We start from the raw sequence: 12661 nt of genomic DNA on the forward strand, positions 1-12661 counted from the left end.
CACAGTGATGCTCCAGATGACTGTGGAACAGTTTTTGTTAAGTCTAAAGGGATTCTTCTTAATTCACGAATTATGCAGAGTCCACACTTCAGAGAACGCCAGGAGAGCACGGAAAAACTAGGAGCCTAAAATAAAGATACACTCGAATCTTTTAGGAGTGAGGAGAAGGCCTAAATGCAGATATTGTAAAAGATCTCTTCCTCCTCTGTTTACAGTCATTCATCACTTAATTATTTGTTAAAGGAGAAAGAGCAAAAACAGCTACTGAAACATTTTCTGATCTCTATCACTAAATAGAAGGTTTTTCTTCCTCTTTCTTTAGATATCTGTGATTCCAACCATTTCTGACTTCAGTTTGTTAAATACTAACAGTTTGACCTGTTCTGTGAGTTTGCTGAAGTTTCAGAAGCAGAAGGTAGCAAAATGAGCTTTCACATTTCTAAATTACAAACAAATTCAAACAAAGATCAAATCAGGAATAAAAAAAATAGTTATTTAGAGATAGTTATACCAGACTACAATTCAAGTAAAATATTCATCTTCCAAAAGGAATCACATTGGTTTTCCGTACTCTCCGTGCCAAGACACCAACCTCAACAGCGCACTGTTGTCTTACCTGAAACTGAGCCATTAATGCCAGTGGATTATTTTGACTGTTGTCAAATGTTAAAACATCAAAGATTCCAACACAATTAACTCGTAACCTTTAGGAACGAGAAAAAAGGAAGAAGCGTCACTAAGTTTTGCTGTTTACTCCATCTTCCCTAATATTCATACTGTTGATTATGCTTTAATATGACAAAAAAAGTTGTCTTAGTATTTAACAAACCATTATGAAGCAGAAAATACTGATTTTACTGTTTGATATAGTGCAACAGACACCTTTGTATTACAAATAAATCAATAAGTTTCTAAACTGGCAGTGGTGGATCTCAACACTACTTTGAGGATAGTGTTATAAGTCTTCCTGAAACGTGTTTAAATAGAACTTTACAAGTTCTAGCACATTTTCAACTGACATGAGACATTAATAGAACTTTTTAATTAAGACTTATTTTGCTAAAAAGCTGCATGGTCAACAGCTATCAAACGCAGACCACAGCATACAGTGAAAATGAATCCTTTCATTACCTTGTTTTGCCAGTTACTAGAATCTTTGTTGGATCCATAACTCGGCATGCTAATCCTGCTGTATGAATGGTCCTTAAGGCAGAGCTGAGCTGCACAATATATGCCCATATCAACGACTCCGGAAGCAATCCCGCATGCTGCCGTGGTAGAGGTCCATCATGCTGACCTGGAGGGAAAAGACTGTAAGCATCAACAGATAGCTACTACATAAAATTAAACTTAGAACGTATTGAATTATACAGTTAATTCACATACTCCTTTCATTGAGCTTTTAATCAACAGTCCTCAAAAAGACAGATACCTATTGTGCTATAATGGTTTCTGTTTATTTTTTTGGAAGGACAATAAACTTTGAAACACTGCAAACTCACTGGACATTACTATTTTCACTCTTATGTTCAGGAAAACTATGCTGATTTTTAAGTTTAGGATGAATATTCACTACAATAAGAGCACCAGTTAAAAATTCCAGGTATTGCTGAACCGGAATTGTACATATTTGAGAAGTAAAAATACTAGTATTGTGAAAAAAACAAGCATATATCAGAGCAACTGCAACAGACCCTGTTTCATCTCCTTTTCTGTGGGAAGGTACAGAAGTCAAACATTCTACATCTGATAAAACAGGGAAATGCAACAAACTAGTTTCAAACTACATGAGCAGAGTGGAAAATTTTGTGGCTAAGCATCATCGAACACAACTTTATCCACCAGCTGTAACCCAGCTCACTGACAAGTCACTCTATGAGACTTTTAATGGGCCATCTGAAAGTAATACAGCCCCTGATTTCTAAATGGTATTGTGGTCATCCTTTCTAAAGCAAAACTAATTACTTGCAAACACCCAAATTCCACACTGCAAATTGTTTCCCAGTAACACTAAGCCATAGCTGAAAAAAGACATAGATAAGAAATGTTATTTTCACTAAGATGCCTTTAATACAAAGTTGTTACAGTTTGCATGGCACAAATCTCAAATAAAATATATCAAAACCAAAATTCCTCTCCAAATGTTTCTTGTTGTTTTTTTCCCCTCAACAGCGCGTCCATATCCATGCACTTGCTTAAAATAAGTTTGTGTGCATGTTTATGTGCCCCTGCATGGGTACACACACGTGTCAAAAAATGAAATATTACTGAAAGCTTTACTTAGAAATTTTACTAGTTTGGGGTGATGGGCTGAGGATATTCCCAGTTTTAAAAAAAAAAACACTAGCTCATTTTGCAGGTTTAAGGTGCTTTGGTTTAGATTATAAAGGTCAAGACACTGTCTCCTTTAAATAGCATCAAGCCTGGCATGTCAACTGAAGGCTGAATATAATGAGACATTCTTTGTGTCTTTTTTTCTGGCCTCTTGATGAATCATTATGCAAATCACTTCCCACAAAGCAGCATACCAGAAGTCTCACGTAGCAAACTCCCCCAGCCCCCATGACTACCCTCTTTAGCATGAGAAAATTATAAGATGTGAGACGTATGTGAGACGTAAGTTCCTGTATTAATCTAGTCTTTTCTTCTAACCATTAGTTGCTATAATAGAGTACACTCTACTTCTGGTAAACAGCAACACGTGATGTTTAGCAGGAATAAATATGTAACTGTCTTATGAACCTGTATGTATAAAATAAACATGTGCAGAACAGAAGTGTTGCTATAATATTCTGAAGAGAAAAAAGCCAGAACTTCAGGGTTATTTTTCTGCATGTGTTTAAGAACACTCGCCCTTTGATTTCCAGATTAAAGGCAACGTAACCAAGGGAACATTCAAAAAAAAGCTGGGAGATCACACCTTCTTTCTGTCAATGAGAAGATCTCAGTTAAGTACAAGAAGGACATAGAGGCCCTGGAGAGTGTCCAGGGAAGGGCTCCAAAGCTGGTGAAGGGCCTGGAGCACAAGTCCTGTGAGGAGTGGCTGGGGGAACTGGGGTTGTTTAGTCTGGAGAAGAGGAGGCTCAGGGGAGACCTCATTGCTCTCTGCAACTACCTGAAAGGAAGGTGTGGGTCGGCCTCTTCTCACAGGTAACTAGTGATAGGACTAGAGGGAATGGCCTCAAGTTGTGCCAGGGGAGGTTCAGGTTGGAAATGAGGAGACATTTCTTCTCAGAAAGAGCAGTCGGGCATTGGGACGGGTTGCTCAGGAAGGTGGCGACACCACCGTCCCTGAGGGTATTCAAGGAGAGGCTGGACATGGTGCTTATGAACATGGTTTAGTGGGTGACATTGGTGGTAGGGGGATGGTTGGACCAGATGATCTTGGAGGTCTTTTCCAACCTTAATGATTCTAGGATTATTTTACTACTGGAAAGAGTTGCTTGTGGCTACAGCTAAATCTAGGCTGCTGCTTTCAGGCTGGTTGGCTGCAGCCTTCATTCCCCTACGCTAAAGGTACTAGTTAAAACACTAGAAGAATCAGTTTGAAATGCCCTCTTACATATCTATCTGCTCAAAACAACTAACATTAAAAGCAGTCCAGTTAGCAGCAATGCTGGTTATGAAATATGCCCCTGAAGGCCTACCAGGCCTGCTACAGATGGCACCTGAGCAACGACCCAAGGAGATTAGACCCAAAAGCTCACTGTGTAGGTAAAGCACACAGCTAAAAGCTTACCAAAAAGTGCTAAACAAGTTGCAAGAAATGTAACAAGAACATTAAGGAAAAGTTACAAACATGATCAAAATTGTTAGCCCAAAAAGTGGTATTTTAGAGGTTCATGGTTAATTTTAAGGAGACTTCCCACCCCAGGTTGAACCCACAGACACAAACTTGCAGAGTTTCAGATTATCTCCTTCCTCTGGTGCAGGACAGACTTGCTTCTGTCACAGCTTTCACCTCTGAGATGCAGTAAATAAATGCTAATGGAGAAGATTAAAAATGTAAGAACTGCCATTCCAAAAACATGGGTAGCCCATTATCTTCCTTCCTACATTAAAATGAACTCATTGCTTTTTTTTTTTTTTTAAATTCAGTGTTATGATGTTCTCAGCTGAGCAAGATGTGCAGCATACGCTTAGCACTGGCGTTTTTTTTTTTTTTTTTTTTTTTTTTTAAGAAAAAAAGACATCAAAATGAAGTGCAGTTACCCAATACAAGGATGACGCTAGGTATAGTCCTGGGACAGGAAGGAAGAGCAGGGACCCTTAGCAGTAGGGCCTGTTTTACATACTCACTCAGGAACATGGCCACAGAGCATGCTAATACACCCTGTTCTCATCAGACATTTATGAAAAATCAGAAGCGTAATGAAAGATTTACCTGATCACTAAATTGAACCTGTCAGGCCTATAAATCAGTCTTTTACATTTAGAACTGTGAATTTAGAGTTTTAGTGTTCCATGGCTATAATACTGGAAGTAAGATACATGCAGTAGCTTTCCTTTCTGCCCCCTTCTCCAGGGGAGCCTAGGCTTTGGTTTTACATTTCCCAATTTTCAATGTACAGAAAGGTTCTGAAATACTAACGCAGCACTACAATCCATAGGAAAAAATGAAGATAGCAAAAACTTGATTTGACTTGGAAAGAGTTGCAGCTTCTGGCAGAGGTATTTTAGGATAATTGTTCCATATTTTTCTTCAAAAAAGCTGAAAATTGAGCAAAACAGTGTTTACACAGTATCTAAAAGTAGTACTTCTATATTTTGGTTAGCTTCATGCTCTCAATAGGATATGAAATGATTTCATCATCCTTGTTTATAAAATGTTTGTAGATACAGAAGCAATATCATGTTGATTTTAAATATTCATATATGCTTCCTGCTTATCATAGTCCAAGTACATAATTCATTTTAAATTGAAGAGGTATTTTCTGAAAAAATGCTCAGTGACTGGGGATGCAAAGGCTACAAAGTCCACATTTCTGCATTAAACACTATTATTAATAATGTATCCAAAGGAAATCAAGATCCAGAAAGCTTGTCTACATTCATTAGCAAGTATTCAACTTATTCAACTGCCATAAAGCAGAATCTGTGGTGCTGAAAACTACTATTACATGCATGCACACCATGCTTAATAACTCAGTGTTTTTAATAAACAGACCAAAGGACATACAGGGGCATGCTCATCTCTGACGCTAATACCTCAAAAAACTCATCAGGACAAAGAAAATACCTAACTAGCAGCAATATGGAGTTACTGTTTATTTGCCGGGATTTTCTAGCTATTAGCTTTAAAATACATGCATTCAGAATGCGGTTTAGTTATTGGATGGTTAAGAAAAAAAGGTTTCAGGACATTTGGGTTAAATTTGCTAAATTAAAGAAAACAGCACTTCTGCAGAGATAAATGTATTAACATGTACTATAATCAGAAACAGAAATACCAGAAAGGTGGAGAAAACAAGTTCTAGAACAACAGATTTAATGCTAAGTTCAGACCCTTGATAGAAATGAAAGCGTCTTGAGGAAATATGATGAATGAGAATTAAAAAAGGAATTATTCAAATAAATGTATTCCAAGTTAACTGCAAAAAAAAGATTACTGATTTTAAAACTTGTGAACATTTAGTTGAATATTACAGAACAGCATCAGACTACCACACTATCACCTGGAGAAGGAATATTTCATTGCATAAAGAACTCCACAAAAAAAAAATTGTATAGAATTCAGAAATGAAGACATTTGCTTACAGTGTTTAGAATAAAAATAAACGTAGGCTGCTGCTAATTTTTTCCACGCAAAATTGCCTCCAAAGAAGTACTGTAACAGAATCTGCAAATAGCATGGCAAAGAGAAAAAACCCAAGACTGATCACACTGACACCAAAAGTGACATGCAAGACAGCCACGTTAAAAAAAAAAACAAAAACAAAATAATCCTCAGCCTGTAACCGTCAAAGTATAGTGTTGCCAACTGGAGTGTTCAACATAAATAAGGTTGCATACCTGAAATCAAATTCTCTGAGATCACTGATCAGGTTGGCAGCGTTGTGCCTCCTAAAACCTTAAAAGCAATTGCACTAATCTGGGTCTCATGCTGCAGAGTACCCAACTTCCATCCATTCCCCTGCTTCTCTTGGATGTCTCCTCTAGGCAGGCAGACGGCCAAGAAATTCTGTGAGGGGATGGAGAAAGGATCCATGAAGGCAGGCAATTCCGAGAAATCAAGTATGCAATCTTATTTTTCTCTCAAATTGCTCCTTCTACTGAGAATCAGACTAGAAAGCACAAGTTACCAAAAAAGAAAGGCCAGAGCAAAGATGTGCAGAAAGATTTGGCAAAATTGGTGAACTGCAGGGGATTTTTTTTTTCCTAAATTAAAAAAAAATGGAAGAGCCACAGGCAGGAGAGAGTAATCAGAACTTAGTGGTATTCAAGGAGGACGCAATAGTCTTGTTTCATTAAAACGTACTTTCTCCTGGCTGAACAGAAATTGATGCCTTATTTTCAGTTTCAAAGACTATCCCTACCTAAAGAAGAAATTTGCACTGTGTCAAATAGGTAGCCCACTAGCCTGCTTCAATGACATACGCTAAAATCAAAACAGTAGCTCACAATAAATAACAGATCATGAACACAGAATATTTTGCTATCTTCCAGTGTTTTGCAGCTCTGAGACCTCCTGATGGTCTTTGCAGTTAACAATTCTCAAATTATTTCTCTTCTGTGAGTAAGAATACTTTACCCTTGAACCCAGGCAAATGTCCACAAAAGTTGTATAAATTTGTCACTAGCTAAATTATTTTTAACCAGGTTTTGAATTTGCTGCCTGGCTAGCTTCGTTTCATTGCCAGTCCCTAGTTTTTGTATTGAAAGAAACAGAAAACAGCTGCTGCTTATTTTATTTTCCCTGATGATTTTCAGACACCTACCATATTCCAGTCATTTTCAACCCCATCTTCCTCTCCCATCTTCAAGAGCAGTAAAAGTACTATTCCATTTTGCTGTTCTCTATACTGATGCTATTCCATGTCTTTGATTACCCCTGTCACCTTTGAACTTTTTATATTCCTTTATTTCAGTCAAAGTGGCTAAAGTTGACCACAACTACAGGTATTAAATCTGTGATACAACCACATCTTAATTACAGCTTCTATTTCATTGTTTACTCTTTTCTTAATCTGCAACAATTCCATATCCATATCCAAGAGGACAGTATTACCTTGATCCATTTAACTATAACCCTAGATCTATTTTTCAGTTGTAACAGCCATGACAGGGGTCATCAATTTATACTTAAAATTAGGATTATTTTCCCTCAGTCTCTTCACTTTACATTTATTACACTGAACTTCATCCCCTAGATTTTTGCCAAGAGTTCCAGTCCTGTAAAATCCTTCTGCAATCTATCACAATTGGCCTTTGTTTTTAAACAATCCAAATAACTAGGTGTTATCAGCAAACGCTGACAGAGCATTATTTACCTTCAATATGAATAAGTGAATGTGTTAAGAAATACAACTCCCAGCACATTCTTGTGAGACTCCATCAGTGACCTCCCTGCGCTGTGAAAGTCAACTGTTCACTCTGTTTCTTACCTTCCGACCAGTTACTAGCCTAACTGAGGACTTCTCTTGTATCATCACCACTTAGTTTTGGGGTGGAGTTTTTGTGGTGGTGGTGGTGGGTTTTTTTTGTTTTGTTTTTAAAGAGAATGATGGATGTCATTGAAAATCCAAGATGATATCTACTGGATCTTCCTTCAAAAGATCTTCAATATATTAATGAGGCATGACTGCCTTTTATAGCAGCAAAACCTATTCTCTTCCAGTGTGACAAATGAATGTGTTCAAAATAATTTTGTTATACATTTATTAATTTATCTAGAGCAGACATCAATCTTCTCTATGTAATACTCTAGAGAGGTGTAAAAACATAACAAGGACTGATTTACATGGAAATTGAAAACCACACGTGGGAGACACTCAGAAGTCTAGTCCCTAGCAGTAGGCATTCCATGTTTATCCTACCAAATGAGTTTCACATCAAGTTCACTGAATTTGTAATTACATTCTTCAACTTGTCATATCTTGTGGCAAGTCAATCTAGTGTTTCTTCTGTCCTGAGACATTACCACCAAAACCAACGGTGGAACCCAAGTTCCAACTTTATTTATATTAGTTCAGTGCAAAGTCAGTGTGGACTATTCAATGTACAAGGGACCTAACAAGCCTTTGAATGTATATTCACATGCTAATAATCCATTATACTCTGATCTACCAGATAGCCAAATGAAGTTTCCCAACCTTTGAAAGAGATTGAATTCACAAGTAAAGGCTCTAATTTCAACAGCCACAATAAAGTAGAAACCTTAGTTTTGGTTCTCTTTAACAACTCACCACCTAAAGACAATTTAGGCAACATCTACACTAATAAACAAGACCAGGTCACAGGCTCCATTAGTGTCCCCTCTTCATCCATATGCTAGATCTGATTTCAAGGTTGGTCCAGGTAAGAGGACATTGGGCCATGCAAGCTCCAAGGATACTCTCCAACCCTAAATTGTTCTGTGATACTTTTCAACTGTTAGCGTGCTTTGCTCTCAGCATGGTATTGGCCTTTTACAGTTTTGGCCTGCTGCATTCCTGACACCTGAATTCACTCTGTGGGACTGTATGGGTCAAGAACTGGTTCTAATAGCATGATTGACAGTGTACTATTTTGGAGGGGAAGAGTTTAGCCACATGGATATGAACTCCACTGGGCCACATAATATGTGGTGACAGGTTTTGCTCATTAATGTAAATGTAGCCTGAACGACTCCTCTGAAGTCAGAGCATAAATCTGAAAGAAAAAAAAATCAGACCTATGATATGGAGCTTCTGTCAGAAAATAATATATTAGACTTTTTCAGTCCATTTCTTGTCTTCAACTAGTACTTCATATTTCAAAACATTAAACAAATCGCTGCCTAAAATTAGTCCTCAGAATGCTCTAAAAAAAGATTTTATAATTGGAGAACACCTCAACAAGCATCACACTGACAAAGCATACATCTCTTACAAAACACCTCCAGTGTCAGGTGTTATCCTGTGACAGACCCGCAATTAGGACCCAGAGCTCGTTTCCCAATCCCCTGTGCAAACCTGTTACCCTGCAGAAAAAGAATTGTAAATTCCTTTCCAAACTGACTTTAATTTTGCAAATGAATCTAAGTCAAATGTGACCAGGAGAAAAAGCTGTTCATTCACCTTAACTGAAAAGTTTAACTCAAGGAAAAAGTTATTTTAAAAAACAGATATTCAAAAATTTCATTCAGAAATAGAAAATGAAGAAAATTCTGATCCCAACCAGATTATATAATATGACAAAACTGATTAGCTAAAAAATTAAGATGAACAACTACTTTTGATCAGTTATTTACTGATCAAGTAGTGGAAATAGTTTACAGAAGTATTGTATGATAATGTGTTTTCCTTACCCCATTTTCTTTTTGTGAAATAGGCATCAGCACTAGGGTCATTGAAGTGTCTGCTCATCATAGTCTCTCCTCCAGCATGAAAATCATATGCAAACACAAGAGCTTAAAAATAGAAGCATGTGACAATTACTAACTCAAGCATATCTAGAAGAAAGTCTAAACACATCAGTCGGGGGAAAAAAAACTTACAATGTTCTCCAAATGCTTTAGTGGTAAACACTTCACGCAAGGTTACTATATTTGAGTGCTGAATTTTTTTCCACATGTCAACCAATACCATGCATTTTGTGTTAACAAGACGAAAACCTAGAAAAGATCAAAAACAGTTTAAAATGTAATGTTTGGGGGAAGGGGATTTTTTTTTTTAACTGTCTTCTGAAATTACCGAAAAGCAATTAAACATTAAAATAAGAATAGCATGCCTAGCAGTGCTAGTCCTATGGGATCTTCTTGCTCTCTTAGGCCCCACAGAATAATTCCATCAAAGCTGTTCTGAGCTTCACACGTAGCTCAAAATATTTAAACAAAAATAGCACTGGCATTTAAAAAAATGTTAACTTAATTTTTCTCACCATGTATCCTCCGAAGGCAATATGGCAGATCATCTTTACTATTTACAGCTTTATAGCATGACGTAATGTACCCAAAGTTACTTGTTTTCTGTATCCGATTGGGTGGTGGCAGTGGTTCTAAAGGAAAGAGGCTGTGGTAGCTGTCCACTTCCGCTGGAACTGCTAAATAAGCATACGTACAGAAACATATTGGGTATCAGTTATCTTTGAAAAAAAATATTACAAGAGTAGAGATTAAATCGATTATGTCACTAACACAGAAATTCTTTGCATCTTTCATGTGCATGTAAAGTCAAAATTCACTATTTCTGCTTTAATATCAATGTATGTTCCTGGAAGGGACTCCACACTGATAACTGTCCTCATAAAAATAGTTACACCAAGTAAAAATCAACAATAGATGCAGAGTTTCATCTGCAGTTTTCTCACTTGCCTTAAAAATTCACCCTTCTGAATGACGTGTTGTGTTTTTTTCCCTGCAAAGACTCATGGATAAGCACCAATTTCCATACAGACTTCATATCATTGTAAGAACCCTATCCACACAAAAAACCAAACCTGAATCTTGCATTGTAACATACTGGTTTCAAGAACAGAGAGGCACTCAAGACTTACAAATCAGATTAAGAGATTGCAAGAAGAGATACACTTGTACCTTAGCTGGGTTAGAAAACTAAACTGCATTTTAGAATGTATCATGATCATACTAAACACACAGTTGAAAAGAAAGGGTACTGCAAGCAAAACAGTCTGTTTAAATATCAATTGAACAGAATCAATTGTAAATTCTCAAAAAAATTACAATGAATACTATGTTCCTCTTGCCTGCCAAGAAGTAGTACAAAGCCTCTCTGATAAGCCAGCCAATTTGTTTTAAAAACAACCAAGTTTGCTAGTATAGCATTTGAAAACACATAGTAGGCATTCCTTTAGAGGATGCATGTACAAAGTAACACAATACTGCTTTACAAAAAATCTCTATTGCCTTGATGTTTATTTCTGTTTCACTAATTTTAAGCAGTACCCATCGTTTCAGAGTTTCAAACCAGAAGAAAGTTACAGAAGAAAAAAATGAATAGAAGCAAGAAACAAATTTCCTATTTCTGAAATACTTTGTATCTTGGTATCTACAGCTCAAACTTCACCAAAGATTAAGAACAGGTGTGTTGGGTTTGTGGTTTTCTTTTGTTATTGTTTTGTTTCAAGACACTGTTAGTATTATTGAATACACATAGTTGCAGAACAAAGCGATCACGTTTTAATTTAATAAGAAATTAATAAGAGGTTCTTACCAGGAATATCAGCCTGATCAATCTGGGCCATAGTTATTAAGTGTCTGTTGATCAGTTCCTGAAGAATAAATTCTGTCAAGTTTTGAACCTTATAATCAATTTCACCATCTTTGGTAAATTAACAGTACACTGTCTTTGAAGTACCATCTACTTGTACTACAATAGCACGCTGATGCAAATGTCCCAGGGTGTGGAAAAAAAAATACTAGCTTGAAAAAGTTAACAACAACGTGAAGTCTTTTGTACCTCCCCCCTTCAAGAAATTAGCTATAGAGTTAGCATTGACAGAGGCATCTACTACAGTAAAGCTGAAATAAAGTATAGTAATAGCCAACCCACAGAGAAGGGCTCATTAACTAACACCTTTCATTTCAGTGAAAGACTTTAAAACTGGGTAGGATCACAGCTTAAAAGAATGCTACATAGATAATTCATGCATACTAATACATAATATGCAACAAGTAAGAATACTTAAATAGGAAATCATGGCATGCAGGTTAGATTGCAGACGTGTGCTGAAACCTACCCTAATCCTCTATCCTCCACAGAACTAGATTTTTAAAATTCTTCATTGGGAAAAGTGACTACACCGATTTTCAGTGGTTATTTCTCTTCCGCTACTGATGATTTTCTACTTTTCTCCAGGATACATGACTTTCCTTTAAATTCTCTATCATCTTACCTGTCTGAGCTCATCCGCCATGAAGAAGGAAGGTGCATTTGCTTTTGGCTGCATATAAGCAACATGAGGTGCAGCTGGATGGTAAATGTGATAATTTGGAAATACCTGAAAGCAAAAAAAATTAAAATTAAGCAGTTTAAAATCCTTAAGCATAGGGAAAATCCAGTTTTGTCATCTTATTAGTTTAAACTACTGAACCATAACATCTTCAGGCACAGTGCATGTTACAAATACACTGCCAGATGCATTAGTTTCTTCCTGTGATGTTCACTACTGATGATTTCAATGATGTGTGTGCAAGCACATAACATTTTTCTAAATGCCTTTTCCCCTCTACTGTATACGTAAGATTTCTTTAATCTATCAGACATGAAAGCAATTTGAAATAATTGATATTTTCTATGTACATATCCACTGAGATGCATTAAATGCTTTCTCTACTTTATAAAAACAAGACTCTATACAAGGTAAATGAAAAATACACAATAAAGTTCACTGGTCTTTAAATTTCAATGATCTCCGCGAACAATGCCAACATTTAAAAGGCCAAATCTTCAGAGAATAAGGGTTCCAGAGTGTTGCAAGTAACCTGTATAGTATTAATCATTTCAGTCTTTAGAAGCTCCAT

General features: G+C 36.7%; 1 protein-coding gene across 3 annotated transcripts in view; it reads right to left on the reverse strand.

Moving 5' to 3' along the window:
* PAN3 (poly(A) specific ribonuclease subunit PAN3) overlaps positions 1-12661 on the reverse strand; it is an 80472-nt gene that overhangs the window by 16478 nt on the left and 51333 nt on the right. For all 3 annotated transcript variants that reach the window (XM_035542575.2, XM_035542574.2, XM_035542576.2), the window contains exons 10-16: positions 12034-12138; positions 11352-11409; positions 10060-10221; positions 9677-9793; positions 9488-9589; positions 1132-1297; positions 617-704 (exon numbers count right to left, since the gene is read on the reverse strand). In XM_035542575.2, coding sequence (XP_035398468.1) covers positions 617-704; positions 1132-1297; positions 9488-9589; positions 9677-9793; positions 10060-10221; positions 11352-11409; positions 12034-12138 — 798 coding nt within the window. The remainder of the gene's footprint in view (positions 1-616; positions 705-1131; positions 1298-9487; positions 9590-9676; positions 9794-10059; positions 10222-11351; positions 11410-12033; positions 12139-12661) is intronic.

Source organism: Cygnus atratus, chromosome 1 (genome assembly GCF_013377495.2).
Source record: "Cygnus atratus isolate AKBS03 ecotype Queensland, Australia chromosome 1, CAtr_DNAZoo_HiC_assembly, whole genome shotgun sequence".
In the NCBI taxonomy this organism is placed as follows: Eukaryota; Metazoa; Chordata; class Aves; order Anseriformes; family Anatidae; genus Cygnus; species Cygnus atratus.